The 22807-nt window shown below is 37.7% G+C and overlaps 1 protein-coding gene across 1 annotated transcript in view; it reads left to right on the top strand.

Moving 5' to 3' along the window:
• LOC113179858 (uncharacterized) overlaps positions 1–22807 on the top strand; it is a 306468-nt gene that overhangs the window by 15723 nt on the left and 267938 nt on the right. The window contains exons 4-5 of the mRNA XM_077801549.1: positions 6997–7083; positions 14483–14649. Coding sequence (XP_077657675.1) covers positions 6997–7083; positions 14483–14649 — 254 coding nt within the window. The remainder of the gene's footprint in view (positions 1–6996; positions 7084–14482; positions 14650–22807) is intronic.

The raw sequence follows: 22807 nt of genomic DNA, 5'->3' as shown, positions 1-22807 counted from the left end.
TTGTTATCACTTTTGGAGGTCTTTTAAATATGAGGGGGAAAAAGCAATGTTTTTAATCTTAACCTTTGAATTCCCATAATTGCTTACCTACTGCAAGTGTCTTCTTGTTTGGATGTCAGGAACCGAGGGACGCTCTCCCACTCCATGGAGTCTGCGTCCAGCGGAGCACTGGATGCCTGGTGCCTTGGGGGACTGCAGGATAAAGCCCTGCAGCAATTACCCGCTCAACAACACTCCAGTGGATTGCAAGTTAGAGTGCTTGGTAATTTACCACGAGGGAGTGCCTTGGGGGAAGAAAGAATATGGCTCAATTAATTAGAACTTGTTAGCAAACTTCAACTATTACCCTATTTAGATTTTCAAATCACTGATATATCAAATACCCACAAGATTTAGAAAGGAAGTAAGAATAAGCAGTTAAGACAGCTAATTTGTCCAGGACGGAACTGGTTCTTAAATGCTGTGATAGACCAATTTTCATAGATGAGCCTTTCTGTTAAGAAGAAAAGGAAAAGCAACCAGTTTCTCTTTCCCAGACTCACTGGTTTTTAACCCCATTGTTAATTGTGTGCCTTTCATTTTGTTGCTGAGTGAAGTTAATCACTAGAGGACCACCTATAGATGCCTGGGAAAGTCTAACTATTAATGAATTAATTGTTGAAGATTATCCAGAGCTTTATTACAGGTTTTGGTTTTCTATTTATTCATCATATCTTCAAAAGGGCTATTGTTGGTTTTTAGAAAAGTTCATTTTTTTCCATAATTATCTGGTTGCTAATCAAGATACTTTCAAATTTTATCTTCTCTGCTCTATAAGGTTTTCAGCCAAATCTCTAATGTTTTTGTGGCAGAGAATCCTATTGTCTTCAAGTAATAATTATACAACATGCAATTTTTTCAGTAACTTTAGCTCACATTTTCTTATTTTTGACATAATTGTATTAGCCAAGATATCTAAGAGTGTGTTGTGTAATAATATTGATAGTAGACATTCACGTTGTTATTTGTGATTTTTGTCTGTAGGTTTTTTCTTTCTTTTTTATTGTCATCATTGTTGTTTTTTATATGTACTATAATGAGGTCTTGGTAACATTTTTATTAAGGCAAGAAATTTTTTTATGACTTTAGTTTCCTTTCATTTAAAAATGTGTGTACATCCCCCTTTAAAAATACCTGAGTGGATTTAATATGATAGAGCATGTTTGAGTTTGATGTAGTTCTCAGTACCTATGTCCAATACAATTCTCTAATTTATACTATTTTTTTCATATATTTATGTTACCTGTTTAGACTTATGGACATTTAAAATTCAATTTTTTTATTTCTTTTTTTTTTAAATCAGACATTAAACCTTCAGTGCTTAAGCATTAAGCCACATCCCCATCCCTTTTTATATTTTATTTTGAGACAGGGTTTCTCTAAGTTGCTTACAGCCTCACCAAGTTGCTGAGGCTGGCTTCTAACTTGTGATCTCCTGTCTCATCCTCCTGAGTCACTGGGATTATAGGCGTGTACCCCTGGGCCCAGCTAAACTTGAAATCTTTATATTAAGTTTTCAAAGTGAGAAAAATATGATGCTTTCTCAAATTTATTTATAAAGTTTGTAAGAATCAAGTTTCATATTCATTTTCTAGGCTTGATTTCTTTTAAAGGAATAATGTTAAGAGAATATCTTATGTTGTAAAATATTGGTGCATGGCTTTCACCATAGAATATAAAATGGGTTTAGTTGGTTGTTTAGTTCACATGTAGGCTGTGTGTTTAATTGATAGTATATCATAGGAAATATGGTGCTTGGGAATGAAACACTGATCTGTAGCAGGTGGATTCACAGGAAAAGGACAAGGATTTGGCCAATAAAACCCTCCTGGGGAGCGAATAGATGCCTTCAGATTTTTCTTCCTCTCAAGTTCACGCAGCTGATTTGAAAGGAAGTGATTGCCTCATTGAGTCAAGACACTTGGATGATTTGTACTAACCTTCCTCTGGGGGGCAATTTTATCCTCACTCTTACGGCCCCCACAGACCTGCTTGGGTGCCCACCAGAGGGTTTCCTGACCAAAGTTCATGGACGATGTAATTTAAGTAAAAGGCCCATTTATGCTCTGTGCTGTTCAGAGTTAAGTGATAGGAAAACCTGAGCTTGTGTGGAAGGGCAGAAGGCAAGTGCATGTGTTTTCCACCCCTGGTTTGGAAGGAAATAGCACAAGAACTGTATAGACGGATGCTGATTCTAAACACTGCACAGCTAACAGGGAGAGAGTGAAGAGTCATGCTGGGAAGGATTCCCTGGCTTGCTGGTTTAGGTGTCACACCCAATGGCTTCGGGGTAGAATCACACCTCCACCTGTGTACATGTGTGTTTGCATAAACGTCATATTGTCGTCTGAAGATCTCAAAGAGTTAAACATCAGTCATGTTAAAACCTATTGCATTTGTACTACTCCGTGCCCTACTTTGTATTCCTCAGTGGGTCTGTTGATTTTCCTGTGAGATGATTTTGGATATATCCAAAAGCACACTTGGAGTGATTAGGATACTTTTAGGATTTATCCTATTAGCATCAAGCTTCTGGTAATATACACCCTTTCCTAAAACCGTCCTGCCTTATTAAATCCTGATACTACCCAATGAAATATGAGGACAAGGATATGGTGTTCAGACAGAGACTCTGGCTTCCAAATTTATAACAGACTCTGTGGGGTTTGTATCCTCAAATTGCCTGCCGTGTAAAATTTTTGGCTTCTTAGGGCAAGATATACTCATGGAAAGGGATAATCGTTTAAATTTTAAATTAAAAAAATTTAAATCATTCCATTTTTGTTCTTATCTGTTTCTCAGACTGATTTGTATCATTGCAAACAATTGGCAAAATAGTAAGTTACAAATAACGAATAGTAAAAAATACAGTATGCTTTATCAACTCACATGTGGCTTGAGAGCGTGGTGATTTAATCCTGAGTGGCACCCTGTATTTGAAGGCACGTGTACCCCACACCTTCCTGGGGGCCTGATGGTTCATGTCTGACTCTATTGAAAAAAACTATAAAACATGCACTTATATTGTATTTACTCTCCTACTCATAAAACTCTGTAAAGGAAGGGGTTTTTGAGTATTTCATTTTACTGACTTAGTCACATAATAAGCACTCAATAAATAAAAGAATGAATTGAAAGAATGAATGGATGGATACAATTCATCAGGTCTGCACAAGCTAACAATCAACATGGAGGTACTAATAATTTGCACAAAAGCTTTAGTGAAGCTTGATACTGGTAAAGAATTTGGATCCCTTTACTTTACTAAAATATAAATTTAGGAGGCTGAGAAATATTGAGGGATATCGCTAATAAAATGTGCTTCCCACCTCCATATGCCTCCGTGCCTTTCCCTGGCCAATCCTCCTCTGGATGTTTGACTTGGCTAGTTCCTCATCACACATTCTGAGTTCAGATAGAATCTAGGAAGTCTTCTTTGAAGCCCCGTATGTTATAGTTAAATGCTATAATTGTTGTAATGTATTATTTTAGGAATAATAATAAGGAAAAAAAGAAAGGTTGGTACATGTTTGAAAAAGATGCAAGTTTTTTTTTTTTTTTTTTTTTTTTTTTTTTTTGTTCTGTATTTTTTTGGTCCATGGATAGGTGCTCCCACAGAACTCTGTCTTTACCGCAGTATGAAGTCATACTGGAGTGTGCAGGTGTAGTCGTCTTGTTCTGTCAGTAGGCTGTGCTCTATAGGCAGGGGTCAGAGTGTTTTTGTCTTTTTGTTTTTTAAATAAGGACAGAGTAAAGAGGAGTGGAGGAAGAGGTCCTAAGAAGAGAAGGGAGGCAGAATAGAAAGAAGAGGAATCAAAGGTGATCAAAGGGTGTATCTTGCTTCTCATTTTAATCAAGAAAGAGCATCTAGCCAGTGAAAGGATTTGGGTATTACATAGGTTTCAGAGACAGGTCTATTAAATCAATGAATTCACGTCTGCACTCCAGGCTCTGTGAGAGAGTGGGAGGGTGCCACGGTGAGCAGGGAATGATGTCGTTATCCTCACAGAGCTTGTATTTTAACAGACAGTGAGCATGTATGATACAACATACACACCAAAGACATGCCTGTAAAATGTAAAAGAAAATATATGTACATTATAAAACATAGGAATTCTATATGTATCTACTATAACATAGAACTTGGGGATGTTTCAAGGGGAATCAGTGCGAGGAGTATCAAGAACTGTTCAAAAAAGCTCTGAATTCTTTCCTTGTAAAATGCTAGATGCATTATCTCAGAATGGGAAATACACATTGGATCTCTCCATGAGGGACATTTATGACTTGCACATGTTCATCAACCCTCACAGAATGCAGAAGGTACAACTTGTGTAGATCTTAAGGATTTTCCTCTCCCAGTTGTGTGTGCAAGCACAGAACCCCAAAGAGAGACTTAGCAGTTTGGACAGCTCCCAGTGCACAGAGCTCCTTCAAGTACATCTGGGCAAGATCCCAATGTCTCAGCTGAAAAGAAGGATGAAAAGGATTTGAGAGCCTAAAAACCAAGTACAGTCATCCCTCAGTATCCAAGGGGGATTGGTTCCAGAATCTTCTCCCACATACCAAGATCCATGGATGCTCAGGTCCTTCAGGTAAAATGTGTAGTACTTCCGTGGAACCTCTACACAACCTCCCGTATACTTTCAATCATCACTAGATTTTTTTTTTAAATACCGAATACAAATAAGTGCTATGTAAATTGATGTATTATTCAGGCAATAATGACAAGAAAAGGAACACTTATACATGTTCAGCCCAGATGCAAGATTTCGTTCTAAATATTTTTTAAAAAACCAATTTGTTTTAAATTTTTAAATTTGTTCTAATTCGTTATACATGACAACAGAATGCATTTTGACACATTGTGCATGAATAGAACACAACTTCTTCCTCTGGCTGTACATGGTGCGGAGTCACACTGGTGGTGTAATCATACATGTATATAGAGTAATAATATCTGTCTCATTCCACTGTCCTTCCCCTCCCCTCACTCCCCTTTGCACAATCCAAAGTTCCTTCATACTTTCCCATCCCCCCCACCCGAATTTTGGATCAGCATCGGCTTATCAGAGAAAACATTAGGCCTGCGGTTTTTGGTTGGTAGTTGGTTGAGTGCACAGGTACAGAATCTATAAATACAGAGAACTGACTATATAATTTTTGAAACTTTTAGTTAAGAATGACTTAACTTGGGCTGGGTTGTGGCTCAGTGGTACAGCCCTTGTCTAGCGTGAGCGAGGCACTGGGTTCAATTCTCAGCACCACATCTAAATAAGCGAATAAAACAAAGGTCCATCAACATCTAAAAAAGAAATTTTAAAAAGAGAAAGACTTAACTTTATCTCACTTTCCAGAGTCTTGGTTATCTTGGTATTATTTGCTGGTCAGTATTTTAGTGGGCAAAGAATTTGAGCTTTGTATTGAATTGGGGAAACTTCCAGCATACGGATACCAGCAGATGACTGAGACTGAGATGCCAATATAATAAAGACTGTACCCCCATCTCTGCTTTATTAGAGGTGAATTATTTTCCCAGCATATGGAAGAGTAGACTTAGAGCATCACAGTGCTCTGTGGCAGAAGAACACACACACACACACACACACACACACACACACACACACACATTTACAGCAAATGAGGTAGAATGGCTCAGATTACATACCACCAAGATTCACACCAGCCTAATAGTTGTTGACAGATAAAGTAACAAAAGTGAAACTCATTTATTTTTTTTTTCTTTACTGAAAAGTCAAAGTAAAGCAGATTTTCAGTTCTCATAATACTGTATCGACAGAACAGAGATTCACGGCAAAAATGTGCCAGTCCTGAAGTAGAAATTAAAGTTAGGCTCATGTCAAATTTTCCCTTGACCTTGGAAAAGGAGCTGCTGTTCAGTTTAATTTGATCCTAAAATAAATATACTTGGTACACCACCCTGTACCTGGTACGTATTCACCTTTCACTGTGAACCACATTCTCAAAGTTTGCCGTTTTCTTTCTACGGGGCTTTATTTTGCAGTGTTGAAGGCCACTGGAATTATTGTCAGAGTGGATTACGTTTCGCGGAATGCAAATTAGTAGCAACAGACATATACATTTCAGTCTGCAGGAAGAATGAAAGTCGATGCAGAAAATTGATAGCAGACCTTTCTCTCTATGACAAAGTCAAACCTGATGCTATGGTTTGGCTATTGAGATCAGGACAGAGTGAATGGAAATGTGAAGTGAGAAATTTGGGGTGGTGGTGTTGAGATTGCTGATGTGTGGTGAGTATAACTCCTGACTAAATCATTTGTACCTCCCCTTCATGTTCCTTAAGTTGACATGAATGAGACCTGAAGCAGGCCTCTCTTTTTTCTTTTTCTTTGCCTCCCTCTCTCCTTTTCTCCCTCCTCTACCCACTCACCCTTCCACCCACCCACCCTCCCTTCCTTCCTTCCCTCCATTTTATTTATTCTCTTTTTTTCTTTTCTCCCAACCATCAACATGGAAATTTTGTTACTGGTTCTAACAATGATCACACTAGTAAGATGGCTACAGAATTGTGGCCACATAACATGTGAAATACCAGTCCATAAACAGAATCATGAGTGGACTCTACACAAAATTATAATCTTCCAAAAATCCATTTCTTGAGTATATCCTGAAAATAATTTAGCTGAAGTTTATTATTATTATTATTATAAAGTCTGAATTTGGTCATTTTCTCATTAACTTTTTAGCAACGGAAAGATAGTGTGAACTTGTTTCTTGAATTACCTTTTCTGACCTTTTGCAAGATGATAATTATTAAAAAAAAAAAAAAGAGAGGCCTGGAAAACTTGTAAAAAAAAAATTAAGCTTGTAAAGTTGCTAAAATGGTCCTTCTGTGCTGGTGTCGATTTCAAAATTAACATTTTGGTTCATGTGCTTCTAATAATCACTGACCCTTACCTCATGTACTTTCCACAGGAAATGAATACGGCAGAAATTACTTTGACCCACTGATGGATGAGGAAATAAACCCAAGGCAGTGTGGGATGGAGGTCAGCAGAGAGGGTGAGCTAGAATTAAGTATGTAATTTTTGTGTCAGAATATTCTTTTCCATTCATGAAAATGAGGTGACAGAGATCACACATGCAGTTCCATTTAGATTTTTTTTTTGCAGCTTACAATTTAAGTGGTAAGTTTTAACCACTGACGACATGATGGGCAGCGAACGTAATTTTTGATCAAGGACAGCAAGCTGGTCAGATGAAAGCAGCAGCAATCTGCTTTCATCTTAGGCTACTGTGAGCAGTCTGGTGCCGTTAGAAGGCCCGCATAATGCATCCAAGGGACAGCATCCCTGTGCCAACGCCTTTCTGCTCTCTGAATTTAAAATGAGCATTCTGCAGTAGGGTGCACCTGGCACATGGGATTTCCGTACCCTGCAACTCTTCCCCTCACTGAATGCTTGAAATCACCACCTAACTTTTGAACCGCAGAGGTGCAGAGGTGTGATGATTTCCCCTTCTGCAATCTCAAATCTAGTTGTAGTTATACATTAACAATTCCAAATAGCTCTGCAGGTGCATACCACTCTACAGTTCTCTAGTTTTTAAAGCACTCTAAGGTTTACAAAAATAATTGATGAAATGATGACAGTCACAAAGCTCATGAGAGTCATTCACAATCCAGAACATGATATATATATATATATATATATATATATATATATATATATATATATATATATATAGATATTTTTTAACCAGGAACCAGTCATTAAATCTGTACCTCTTTATGGAAAGATTGAGCTAAATTCTCACAAATAAAAGAATTGAAATACAGTGTGAAGATTATTTTATGAGATAGCTGTCAATAAACAAAATTTATTTTTAAATGATGCAGAGGCCACAGATTTTGCCAAAAGCTGCATATACGAGATGAAATGAGAGTCTTGGCGTCAGTTTTTGCCAATAGTTGAAAACTACAGGTGGATTTGAAAATAGAGAATCTCAACCTCATATTTGTCCAAACACATTTGAGGAGTGAGAGACATCCCCGTAACTTTGGGGGTGGGATGAGGTTTCAACTGAATTAACAGTTGAAGTCTGTTTTACATCTCCTAGAGATCACAATATAGAGATATATTTGGTGGAACTTTTGTAAAGCAAGAGCTCCCTAATTTAGGGAAAACAGTAAGATGTGTTGAATGGCAGTCAGGTAAGTCTCATAAGACAAAATACAATTTGAGTATCCCTTATTCCAAAATGCTAGAGATCAAAAGTATTTTGGATTTCAGATTATTTTTTCCAGATTTTGGAATATTTACATATACCTCATGAGATAGATTGTGGAGAGGACCCAGTCTAAACATGGAATCCACTTATGCTTCATATATACTCAATACACGTAGCCTGAAAGTAATTTATACAATTTGCACATGGAAGTCTCATGGTATGGAATTTTCCACTTGGACATCCAAGCCTATGGAACATTTACAATTTGGGATTTTGGGATTAGGGATGCTCAGCCTGAATTGTTGGTCGCCGTATCCCTTTCTTACACCACATAGATTGCCAACTCTTGTTGTATGTGATCATCATCACCTAGAGTGTCATTATGCAGGTGTGGCTGTATTTTCCCACCTTCCATCTGGTGCCTTCCATTTGCTCACCATGTTCTAGCCATGCTGTCTTCTCTTTGTTCTTCCTATGCATGGAGCTCCTTTTCCTTTTCCAGAAACCTAGGTGCTGGGACAGCCTCCTTCCTGCCTCCTCTGCTCAATATCCTGTCTTCTCAAAGGCTTATCTGAAATGTCAATTCTCAACTCCCTTGACCATCAAGGTGATTTCCCCTCTACACCTCTTTTAGAGAGTTTATACAAGGGTCAGCAAGCTTTGAATTGGCACAATTACCTGTAAAATGTGTTTCTTCTCTACTAAACTATCTGCTGGATGCACACAGGGCACAGACAATGTCTACTTTGTTCATCAGCGAATTCTTAGAGCCTAGCCCAGCCTGGAGCATGTGCTTGGTAAATATTTGTTGAACTAGTGAATAAGTCAATAAATTTAACTTGGCTTCATGTCTGACGTGTATCAGGTCTTCTGTAACCTTAGTGATTATTACTCACTGATTGCTCAGGCACTGTCTTGGGTAGGATATAGTAAGTGACGGACCAACACAAACCCTCAAAGTGGACACCATTATTCTTATTTTTAAGATGGAGAAATAAATCCTGTGATATTTAGTATCTTTCCTAAAATCACAGGGACCTGACAAGTGTGGTTTGGAATTCAGATTCTTACCTATCTTGGACATAGTTGTCTTTTCCCTAGGAGATGTGCTTAACTTTTGAAGGAAGGGGAGAAGGTCAATCAGAACTGGTGAATCTGAATTTGAAGGTGTCATTGTCTTGCTTTTACTGTTAGGTAACCCCTCTGATGCTCTAGGAATGAGTGTCTTTGGGACACCATTCATAGGGGGCTGCTACCCAGCTGGGCTACTTGGAAAACTAGAAACTTGACAGCAATTGTGGGTTCTGTTCCACTTATTTGGGTCCCCCAAAAGTTGTTTATCACTGTCAGTTCATGAAGACAAAAATATTGGTTTAGGATGACAGAAGCCGAACTATTGAAAAATTCTGCACTTGTACGATTACTAAACAGTTAACAACAAACAAGCAAGTCAATGAGCAAATCAATGGAGGTGCTGCCCCTTGTGGAATGTCTATCATTTGTCAAGCCTGGGTGTCATGCCTGTTATCTTGTTAACCTTCACAACCATCCCATTGCATGGGGCAAGATTAAAGCTGAGAGACTCTAACAAACTTTCCTAGATTTATAGAGCTACATAGTGGTGCAGAGATCTGGATGCAGGTTTGACCTTTACCAAATGATGCTTGTGAAGATGGAGTCTCTCGGTTAATCCCACTGGGATTTTTATCATTTCTGCAGAGAGTTCCTCCTCTTTGTTTCCGAGGTTGCTCCTTGTTAACTTCAGAATGAGAACCTTTTTATGAGCAATACATAAACTTTGTAAGTTTTGTATCCCACTAAGAGTTACAAAGGCTCAGGTGATGCTGGAATAGAAGCAGCTTTCCTACTGTACAATGTAATCCAGGATGGCCCCTCTCCCTCTCCCCCAGTGCTAGAGGTGGTAGGAGGTCTCTAATGGCTCTTGGCAAGAGAGGACGATGTATAGATCAATGGGCACTTGAAAAGGCCATCTAGAGCAGACAGTGAGCCGAAGCTGCTGACTTCAGAGGTGTTCATATGTCACACTTTCACACAGTGTCACACTGCTGTCCCAGTAGTAACCTCAGTCTTCTGGTCTTGTGTTCCAGTCTCTGAGCATAGACTAGAGTGGATCCCAGAGGGCGCTTCTAGAATACTTGACCAAGTTTTAGATGTAAGTTGCAGAATTAACTACCATCTTCAGTATTGGCCTACATGTGACAGATAAGAGAAATTCACAAGCCATATTTAAAGGAGCATAATGAAAGTGCAAGCACAGTTCAGTTGCTTACCTGGGAAGGGAAACATGTTTGGTGACTGATGTACATTTGGTGTTCTCATTCTGAGACTGGGATGGTTATGCAACTCACATTCTTTGTTTGGTTGTATCTAGAGGTCTAAATTAATATCTATATGACTTTTTTTTTCCTGTGCTAGAGATTGAACTCAGGACCTCTAGCATACAAGGCAAGTTCTCTATTGAGCTATACCTCTAGCTTTCAACAAACTTTAAAATCTTCTTCTGGATCTATGATTTTATAATGAGGTTTTTGTTTTATTATTGTTTGTAGGGGGTAGATACTATCATGGCTTGTTGCTTTAAATTCACAAAAGAACTAAGTATCCTGGATTCTTTTTTTTTATATGCTATTGCAAGACAATTACATATATGAAAGAATACAAGACCACCAAAGTTTGTTGTTTCTTATATATACATAGTAAAATGTATACTGTATAGAGAATGGCTAATGAAAAACATACATTCACTTTGATCAAACATTTAGATATTCTATTGTATGATTTGACAAACCATAATGACTTGTTCAGAAATGATTCTTGAGTAATAGATGTCATAATCCATTGAATATGAGATTCATTTTATTGGAGAAGTATTCTATTATACACGCTTGGCAATATACATTTAAAAATCATTGTTCCAATTACCATCAATTTACAAAAGATTCTTTTTCAGAACAAGGGAGCATATTGAGTAGAATTTGAGTCTATGACCCATGGAATAACTAAATAGCCATGATGATTAATAATTTATTTTTGTAATTACATCTGCATATCTATAAATTAGCCGATGAGAAAGTTATCACATCTATGTTCTTTTAACACCCCTACAAGGTGATGAGAGAACTCTCTATAATCGATTAATGGAACTGTTTGATGACAGTGGACAAAGAGAATTCCAAGGTAAGAGACCAATTATTTTTAATCTTTTATATTAATATTAGTTGTAAATTGATTGACATGGTTCCTTACAAATGCTAACCTGTCTTTTCTATATTTAACAGTTCAGTGATGATCTGTCTGTGCTTTTGATGGTTACAAATATTCAAATGAAGTTAAAGTTTTGGGGAAAATTAATTATGATGCAATTTCCTACAATTGCATGCAATTTGTAAGCCCAAATGGCAAAAAATGATTTGAGACTTACTATTGCAGGATCCTATAAGGGAATGTGCATATTTGGAGTCACTAATTTATGAAGCTATATGATATTCTTTGGAAAGACTCTGTCTTTGCTTTTAAACAGGTGCTACAGAGTGATGGGAGGTAAATAGTGTATTGTTCCCAACCTTAGAGGGGAATTCATATTTCTAAATGTTAGGTTCTTCATGATTATTATATGTATTCAACTAGAAATATAAAGGTCATTTTTAAAAAACTAAGTTTTAAATCCTTATTTTAACACACATAAATTTGTGTCAGATCCTATAGTGTAAGTTTTTAAACAAAGCATTGAATAAAAGTTGCCCTCTATGCATGGGGTTGAATTCATGGAGAATCCTTCTATTTTTTTCACAATGTGTGCTTAGTTCTCAGGAATCATTTGTTCTTCCTCATTAAAAAACTTCTTAAAGCCCATTAGAGAAGAGGCTGGTCGTGATTAATGCTATAATAGTTATAGGTGCTTAACTCTGTTGAGTTTATGCTTGGGATTCACCATTTACTAGCTGTGTGACCTCGAATCAATTTATTAAGCTTTCTTTTCCTTTTCTGCCAAATGGACATATAATCCCTGCCACATGGAGTAGCTGTGAAGATTAAAATATTAATTAATACCTGAGCAGATTTGAAAACCACACACCTAGAATAATAAAGTTGCTGTCAATGACGATGATGAAAATGTCAATATTAGTTAAATATTTGAGTGCTTTCTAAGTGCCTGGCACTATCTTAAGCACTGTTGGAAATACAGTAAATAGTAACTTATTTAAACCTCATAACAACTCTATAGATTAATCCCTATTTATAGAATACTAACCTCCCTGAATTTGAATCCTGCCTGGGTATACCTTCCCTTTTCTGGTACAAATTTGTATAGCTTGTCTTTTATTTCTTTCCACATGAATAAATGAAGCGAACTCAATTTTTAAGCCAGCTTTATATATATATTGAGGGATTCCAAATTCAAATGGTATACTAAGATCTTCTAGAGAAGCAGATATAGTAGAATTCAGGGCGGGAGGATGGGGTTGTTTTAAAAAATTGATTCACACACAGTGGGGGCTGGCAAGTCTCTAAGTCTTAGGGAAGACTGGCATCCTGGAGCATCAGGAAGTGTTGATACTGCTGTCTTTAGACCAAAATCTGCAAGGCAGCCCAGCAGGTTGGAAACTCAAGCAGGGTTTCCACACAATGGTCTGGAGACCAAATTCCTGCTTCTTTAGGAAGCCTCAGTCTTTAATTTTAGACCCTCAACTGACTGACTGAGGCTCACATATATTATGGAAAGCAATCTGCTTTATTCAGAGTCTACTGGTTTAAATATTGATCACATCTAAAATATGTCTTCACGCTAGCATGTGATCTGGTGTCTACCAAACAACCGGACACTGTAGCCTGGTCAAGCTGGAACTTAAAGCATCACAGATAGTTCTGCAGAAGCCAGCGCGCTTATGGTTAGTGTCCTTTCTGAGTCAGCAAATGTATGTGGATTGCCTTACTGTGCTGGGCATTCAGTTGGGAACTTTTATGCCTAGTTTTTCCTTTCCATACTGACAGCTCTTTCTGCTTGGATCCTTTGAAACCGCCCAAGTCATGTATTTATCAATTGTAATGCTAAGTCTTCTAAAAACCATTTAGGGATATACAGAAGTCTTACAGAATTGACAGGATAGTCAGGCATTTGATCAACTGTAAGAGAATTTACCTGATCTTAGAAAGCTTACAGACATAAACAAGGTAATACAGTGTCTCAGTGGGCACTGAAGGCCACCAGCCATCCTCTGAAACTACTGCCCAGGGTCTGGCCTGTACCCAGCTTTTCTCCTTCCTATTAGAGAAGCTCCCTTCCACTGCTTCTTATTAAATTCCACCATCATAGACATGGAAACTTTCATAGTACACCTTTAAGCATTTTATAGAGACTGAAAGATATTTTATATTTTCAGGAGTTATGTGGCTAAGTGAATAATACCTTCGTAGGTGATATTGTTTTCAGGTGATTGGTAAAGCACACATACCATTTTATAACTGCTGGCATTTCCATGCACATAAACAAGGTGGACCAAATAAAGCTGCTCTATGTGTGCAGAGCTCAGGAGCCATTTGGGGGGCAGATCTTAACTTGAGGAAATGATTCAAAGAGCTTTGGCTTCTCCTAAACCTATTCATCTCCCAAACTGGTTTCAGCATCCCAGCAAATAAGTGGTAAGATGTTGAAGTAAACAACATGTAATATTAATGCACAGTAAAGCACAGTATGCACCCTGCAGGATTTATCTGGTAAGTAGGAAAAAGGGCTTTAATGCATAGATATACTTTATAAACATCATGAGATGAATGAAGTTTGTTGTTTTTTTTTAATCTTAAAAATATCTCATGTTTAATGTTTATTCTTAGTACATTAAATAGAAAATAATTTGCCAAGTTATAGCTTCTTAAAAAAAAAAATCAAAGTTTCTCCAGTTGGGCATGGTGGCGCACGCCTGTAATCCCAGCGGCTTGGGAAGCTGAGGCAGGAGGATCGCAAGTTCAAAGCCAGCCTTAGCAATTTAGTGAGGCCTTCAGCAACTCAGAGAGACCCTGTTTCTATATAAAATATTAAAAAGGGCTGGGGATGTGGCTCCATGGTTAAATGCTCCTGGGTTCCATCCCTGGTATCCAAAGAAAAAAAAATTTACTCCAGACAAGAAGTAAAGCAGGTGGCAGACTGTGTGCTTGGTCAACATTCAAGTGATGCAGGCAGGTGACATTCCGCATCATCTTCTTGGGTGAACAGATGAGATGAACCGTGAGGACACATGGGATTCTGAGGCACCCACGAGTTCCAGGAAGAGTCTTGGACTCCACAAAGAGGCCGATGAAAGCACCCCTGCTTACGTCGAAGAGTTTGAAAGACGTGCTCGGGAAGACATTGTTCTGCTTGGAAGTTCTTCTTCAGGGCAGGTCAGCAGCAAACACACGAAAAATGTCAGATGATATCTTTATTAAAACACCATATTGAAATGTCAAGGCTTCAGGTCTTGTCTCACTCCCCTTTCTGCCTCTCGCATATTTATTCTGGAACACAGGCTCTGCGACTTCTGCAAGACTTTTTCTTTCTTTCTTATACATACTTTCCCAGGTGGAAGTTATACTCCTTATCAATACCTGCCCTGGCCCTTACAGAATTTAGCTCTACTTCATCTGGTTTTATTTTGTGTAACAGCACTCATTTCCAGCAGGCTATAAAAATATCTATAATAAAATCTGAAACCAGCATAAATTTATTTGGATAAAATCAGGAGAGACTGCTTGGACAAGCAATACAGTACCATGTGAATATTCTAGTATTTATAAAACCACCCGGAAGGGACTTAGCTTGGATATTCTTGTAGTCATGACTTCACAGAGAGGCACCTGTTTTGATTTCTGTTTATGTGTAACATTGCATCCTGCTAGGCTTTAGCCCAACAAGGACACATGTCTCTTCTATGGAGTTACCTTATCTATCTCAAATAAACACACGAGAATCCCACAGCTGTATCTCCAGGGGTATGCACATGTAAGTTGTTTCTTATGAATGTTTGCTGACTCAGGCCAAACGAGAAAAATTCACTAGGTGAAAAAAAAAAAAAACTGTTCTCAGTGATATTTTATATTAAAACAGGTCACACGTAGAAATATTTCTGACTCCCAACGTGAGAGGAGTAGCTCAGTGGGAGTGGGCAGGTGGTGTTCTCTTAACTTGGAGTGTGGAAATTCCATAACTGTGTTGAATTCCTACCCTTGTGCCACTTAGATCTGAATATCGTGGAAACATTAAGGTTATGTCTATTTTGAGCTTTCCTCACGTAAGTGACCCGAATTAGCAAGTACAGCCTTTTCTAACATTCCAGGAGTGGGTTGAATTGTGTCCTCCAAAAATACATTCAAATCCTAGCCCCTAGTACCTGTGAATGTGGCCTGGTTCGGAAATAGGGTCTTTGCAGATGCAATGAAGTTAGGATCTTCAGCTGAGATCACCCCGGATGTGGGGCAGGCCCTGGAAAGGAACTAGTGTCCTTTCAAGAGAAAGGAAGGATTTGAGACACAGACACACACACAAAGGGAAAGATCATGCAAAGGTGGAGGCTGAGATTGACGTGCTGCCTCCTCAAGCAAAGGAGTGCCTAGCATTTCTGGAAGCCAGGAGAGAGGCATGGAGTGGATTCTCTCCTAGATTCTCAGAAAGGACCCCTCACCCTGCCAACATCTTGGTTTCAGATCTCAGGTCACCAGAACTGTGAGAATTTCTGTCGTTTCAAGCTGCCAAGTTTGTGATCATTTTTAAAGCAGCCAGGCACCTGCTATCACTTGTAAGGCAGTGCATACCCATGAACTGAGAAAAGGGGCCAGTCTTTGCCTTTGCCTCTAACCCTCTCCTCCTTCATATCATAGAGTGCCATTTTGTGTGTGTTTCAATTTACCCTGTGCTTTCAAGAATGGGTATGTGGATTTCTTTAGGGTATGTGGCTGTTACGTTTTGTTTCCTCATTCTGTAAAAGACAAGCTGAGGGGCAGAACACCCACTAGCTCTGCTGCTGTGAGGCTGTTCCTGCAAAGGCTCGGCACAGTTTCTAGAGTCTGATAAGAAGAGAACTCAAGTCTGCATTTCCTCCATCTGTCAGTCCCAGGAAAGAGTCAATGCATTCACAGATTCAAGCCTTTCACAATTGTGATCCTTCTTCCCTTCTACCTGCTTCTCGCTGTGTCTTCTCCTAATGTATATGTCTTCAGCTATGTGAAAATCAACCTCATCTGACTGCCTAAATAATTGTGAGAGAAAGTATGTGCTGCTGTATATGATGACCACATGGACAGGTTCCCGTGAGGGAAGGAGGCTGAGCTTTGGAGTCAGACTTCCCGTTGGGACATGGCCTTGCCATTCACAGCATGTTCGATTGGAAGTGAGTCACTTAACGTCACTTAACGACCTCGGTTTCCTCATTTTCAGTTTAGGGGGCATTAGATCTACTTCAGTGCTTGGCTCGGAGTCGGAGGTGAGTCATCCAAAACAAACAAACCATACACGAATATGACATAATGAATCCCACTATCGTGTAATGTATACTCATAAGGCACCGATAGAATTGCATAAAAAAGAATCTAGCACAAAGTAGAAGTTAATTAAATGCCAGGAACCATTATAGAGAGAAGATTCTAGGCCCATCCTCAGGCCAATGCTCTCCTGTTCCATGTATGGAAAAGTTCCTTAAATGTACAAGGTGGCAATATATGAAGGAAGCACATCAGATCAATATGTTTTAGCATATTGATTCTATCTTTAGTTCTGGTATCAATGTGATCTTGGATCATTCTGTAAAATAGGGCTAAAAAATTTGACCCTCTTATGGTTATGGGGAGATTAACGAAGTCCAAGTTCCTGGATGTCAATGATTTCCTTTTCTTGTGATTTATTTTCTATATTTCTTGGGCCCGTTGCCTAGTCTTACTTTTTATTGTTGGGGGTGATCTATTAATAATAAAAGATAAGGTGTTTACACAGAGATCCAGGTGGAGGAGTCCCAGTGGGAATGAGTGTGGTGGGGCAGGTTTCTTCTCTTATCTGCAACTACTGATTTATATGATGACCAGGGTGACTGCTTCTCTTCCTAACATTTCAGAGCCTTATCTTGGTGATGCATGTGGGGTGACCAAAGAATAGAGATTGCAAAGAGAGGTGGGACACTTTACCATAAAATCGTTGTGGGGAATGGTTTAGGAATTGTTTGCTACAGAGAATATTACTTAAAAACTCATCAGACTTAGAAATCCTGAAAGTGAATGTGCATCTTGCAGGAAAAGGAAAAAAAGAAACAAGACAAAAGCTTCTATGTGCAAAGGGAAAGAACATTCTTCGCTAAGCCTCCCTATCATAGGACCTTTTATTTATTTCCAGAGTAGAACAGGCAGGAATGAAGGGTTTGCCTTCTTACTTTGCGCAAGCATTGTGTGTGTGTTGATGTGTGTGTGGGGCGGGCGGGGGGGCGTGTGTGGGAATGCCTGTGTGTACATGGCTGTGTGTGTGAGTGTGTCTGTGTGTGGGTGTGTGTAGGGTTGCCTTTGTATTTGTTGGAGCAGGTAGTATTATAGAACTCAGTGGGACAGGAATCATTTCCTTCCCAAGGACCTGATGTGAAACTGATGAGAAAATTGCTTTTGGAGTCAATTTTTAGTTAGCAGGGGTGTCAGAGATATCATCAGTAATATAATTGGATGAAGTCTCATGATGAAGGTAGGGTCTGAAAGCCCATAAAATCTGTTCCTTTTTTTTTTTTTTTGACCATTTTTAGTCCACAAGGGACAGACTGGCTGTGTAATCATCTTGGGAAGGTATTATAGTTGATGTTTCACGTCTAAGGCATTTGAGGTATCAGGGCATCTCAGTGCATGATCAAATTAGTAGAGACAAAACGGAGACCAAGGATGGATTTTGGGAGAAGTAGAGAGCAGAGACTCTTGGGGCCAGGTGGCAGGGTCACATTTCAAGGTTCATGCAAATGATGAAACATTATTTTTATTGTTATCACAGGACTATTTAGTTAATCTAAGTATACAAAGCCACTTTAAAATGTATGTTCTGAGTTTTTACTCCCTCTGAGAATGAGAAGTTCCTAGAAAAGACATTATGAAAAAACTTAGGTCTAAGAATTATCCAGTGTAGAATAAAACTAATCAATTAAGAGCATAGTTTTTACAAGTTTAGTCACAGAGGAAATCTGGAGGAAAATAATATACATGGTTTTTCAAATAAATATTGAATTAGAAATCAAATAATTTCATTTTACATTTTAGCTACCAGGAGGAAATGTTTTCCTGGGCATTTCCTCATATATACTGTGTGCTGTGTACCTGTTCCTAATCAGTTGCAGATAACTAAGTTTTCCTCTGAATTTTAATTGTAAACAATCCATACATTTAGCTTATTCAATTAGGAAATCATGCTTCAAGGTTTATTTGTATGTGTGTGTGTGTGTATGTGTATCAGTGTGTGTGATTCATGTGTAGTACTTTTTAAGATTTTTATTTTGATATTAAGAGTAAAATACAGAATTGGGGGGGTGTAGTGATGGGATTAATGCTTTACCCAGGACTAAGCATTTGCCTAGGAAACATTCTGAAAAGCCAATCAGTGTGCACCAGCAACTAGCCCAACTTTCCTAACTTCTGTACAGCTGCCTGGCATTTGGCAATGGATGTGAATCAAATCTAGCCTTGTGAAGTGAGTAAAAGTCAAGTCTGAAATCTGATTCTTGACTATGAGAGAAAAAATGTAAAAATGCACAACACACAATAAAATCTGAGTGAATTAAAGATGTATTTCGTAAGATACTTTAACAGATGGACCATTGTATTTTCCCTAAGCCAGACACTTGTATTCTACCCTGCTATTAGGAGTGGCAATGTTTTCGAGGGAAAATTTATTTTTAAAAAATTACTGGAATATTTACACAGTCTAAATTTCTATTCTTTTTCTTACCTAATATAATGGTGCAATGTATTATTTTCTTCAATATTACATTTAATATACATACAAATATAAATTAAAGTACAATGAACAAAAGTATAAAGACAGTAAGAGCATAGAAGTAATTTCATGGTTAAAAAAAAGAAAAAGAGATTGGAATTTTCTACATCTAAATCCAAGGGAAATGGTGATGACAACATTGTGCTGCAGTTTGCAGTGTTTCATATTCTATGCGTCTTCAGAGGTAGGCAAGAGAAGAGCCATATTATTATAAATATGAGAGATGTCTCTGCAGAGTAGAAATATCATTGTACCAATCAAGGCTCCCAAATTCCCATAAGTTTTAACTGAAAAATTTAAACCTAAGTATATAAAAAGACAATTTCACAGTCTAAGATATGGAAAACACATTTTTCTATTCTTAGCCTTCTTATTTATTTAAAAATTTCTCACTAACTTCTTAGCATGATTTTTGAACTTTCCAGAATGTTCAAGAGACATTCAGATGGCGGCATTCTTCCTAGGTTTGATGAGAATTCCCAGAGAAGAAGAATGCTATCAAGAATGAATAAGCACCTTTTAGTGACATTGTCTTTGCTCTGGAAATCTTTACCTAGTAGTCATCATGAGTTGTTTACTTAACATCAGGTCACATTTTATAAGCACTTTTAAGTAATAAGTCTTCATTTAAATTGCAAGACAGAACTGGTACTATTAATGATTACTTTTCAGTGAATTTTATTTTTCATACCATTTTTTGTGTGCAATTGATAATATTTTTAGTTAATATTAGAAAATAACACTGTATCTGCCTTCCCTCCTTTCCAAAATCAGCTATTGAAGCTGATAATTAGGAAATGGAGGTCACTGAAAAAAGATGCATCATTAGAAAAAAACGTGTGGACCATAGCACAATGGCATCCTGTGAATGAACAACACAATTAAATCTATAATCAGGCAAAATGGGGTGGTGCAAGCACATATCCTTGGTGATCAGGTATAGTCCAAAAATAATATATATTTTTTTTATGTCCAGAGGTTAGATGGGTTAATTATTCTTCAAAAAACACAATTTCTTAGAATTGAAAATTTGGGAAAAATAGATTACCAGAGAGTTCTAGGTTATATTATTGCATAGGAATCAGGAATGTAGAATTTTGTAAAATTTCTGATTAGGGGCAGTTGCATTTCCTGTAATCCTCAAATAACGTAGAGGAGATGGTTCACGTGATATAATAGAAATCAATGAGCTAACCGGACATGTGCCAGAATAGAAAATCCTCTTCTGTGTGAAATTAGGCAAAAGGAGAATGGGCATTGACATTATTTGTAATGTAGGTTTCTGTGTGTTTACAGAACTATACATGAGAAAAGATAAAAGAGCACTTCATAATCTTCAGTAGATTTGTAAGCTTTAAGCTTACAAATAAAATAATAAATCTTTTTTTTATTGTTGGTTGTTCAAAACATTACATAGTTCTTGAAAAATAATAAATCTTCATTAGATTTATTAAGCTTTAAGATCATGTTCTGAAACGCCTGTATTCAAAATTTTAGCAAAGTGGTGTCTGTCTTACCTGAGCTGTTCTGTTCCTTTTATTTACATGTAGTTCATCACCAAAAATACTCAAGATGTTATAGGCGCCCACCTGTAATCAATCCCAGCTGCTCAGGAGACAGAAGCAAAAGGATCGAAAGTTCAGGAATAACCTGGGCAACTTAATGAAACTCTGTCACTCTGTCACAAAATAAAAATAAAAAGTACTAGAAATGTAGATCAGTGGTAAAGCATCTCTAGGTTAATCCCCTGTACTAAAAAAAAAAAAAAATTCTTGAAGTTCAATTCACACAAAACTGGCTATCAGTTAACATTTTGGTTGGAGGTCTTACTTTTGATCAAAATCTACATTCTGAAACAAAGATATGAATGAAAAGTTTTTTTTGTTTGTTTGTTTTAGAACAACCCGTGTGCTATGTTTTACAGAACCCTATTGCAATTCGACATATTGAGCATGCCACACTCCACATGGTTTTAAAATACTTAGTTATAAAACAAAACCTATTTATTTGACGGATGATTTAATAATTCCACCCTCTTCTTTCCCCACCTATTTCCATTCTCTTATACAGTCGCTGGTGTATCTAACTTCCTGTGAATCTCAGCTCTCAATTATAGATCTGCAATGGATTTATGAGTCTCAAACTGAAAACACATGCTTTGTAAGACAGAAATGAGAATACTGTACTGCTTTGAGAGAAAGGAACCCCCACATTTGACATTGGACAAATGTATTAATATTTCAATAATAAAAAACAAGATACTTATGCTATATTCTATGAGTTTCTTTAGAGAAAGGACCATATCTTTTTATCTTCAGCATTAAGCACAAGCCATGGCAAACACATAAAATTTTACCCTCTTGAAAGTTTTGTTCAGTGGATAACTGAATGAACAAGTGAGTGACTGCTAAGATAACTGTGTGGCAGAATTTCCATGAGCATCCTTGGTATGTAAATGTTTTTTGATAGTAATTTCTCTAATACAGTTTTAAAGTTATGTGGGAATGTGGGGATTTGGTATTTTCATATGTATGACTTAGATTACTTTTTAAAATATTTAAGTGTCAGAATGAAGGAAAATGCCTTTTCATAATATAATAATAAACATTCATTGCACACCTACTGACAATATTCAATGCGATTTACATAATTAAACCTCACCAATCCCTTGAGAGGACAATATTATTATCCCCATTTTATAGAATAGCAACCCAAGGCACAGAAAGGCTAAGAAACAAGGTAAAGGTTTTATAGCTAATAAGTTGCTGAGCCAGGATTCAAACTTAGACAAATCCAATCATCACACTTTATTGTTAATGAGAATGCACAACATTCAAAGCATGTGGCTTTCTAATATAAAATTTTCTATCATTCATGTGGCATTCTAAAGGAAGTGGTACTCCAGGCCAATTAAGCATGTTCTATATCCTTTAAATTATTCTGAACACAATGTGGACAAAGATATTTCATGAGAATGATAACTTTATTTCATCTTACATGTAGTAAACCATGTATTCTTCAGGGTTCTCCAGAGAAACACAACCAACAGGACACACACACACACACACACACACACACATACACAAAAGCATACACACACACACATGAGAAGAATTCTTATGGGAATTGGTTCACACATCATCATGGAGGCAGAGAAGTCCCACCATTGGCCGTTGGCAAAGCTGGAATCAGTGGAACTGATGGTAGAACTCCCAAATTCAAGCCCACAAGCCTGAGGACCAGGGACAGTAGGGAGGGTGCTGGTTTAAATAAAGGCCCAAGAGCCAGGAGCTCTTATATCTGAGACCTGAGGAAGGTGGATGTCTTAGCTCGGATACAGTGAATTGACCCTTCTTCCTTTTTTTTTGTTCTGTACAAACCCTCAACAGATTAGATGAGGTCTATCAACAATAGCAAGAGAGCAGATCTTTCCTACTCTTTCCATTGAGTCAAATGCTCGTCGCTTCTGGAAGAACCCTCACAGACACACGCAGAAATAATGTTTTACCAGCTACCTGGGCAACCCATAGCCCAGTCAACTTGACATGTTATATT

This window comes from Urocitellus parryii, chromosome 8 (assembly GCF_045843805.1).
Source record: "Urocitellus parryii isolate mUroPar1 chromosome 8, mUroPar1.hap1, whole genome shotgun sequence".
Lineage (NCBI taxonomy): Eukaryota > Metazoa > Chordata > Mammalia > Rodentia > Sciuridae > Urocitellus > Urocitellus parryii.
This window is presented reverse-complemented; position numbering and strand designations above follow the sequence as displayed.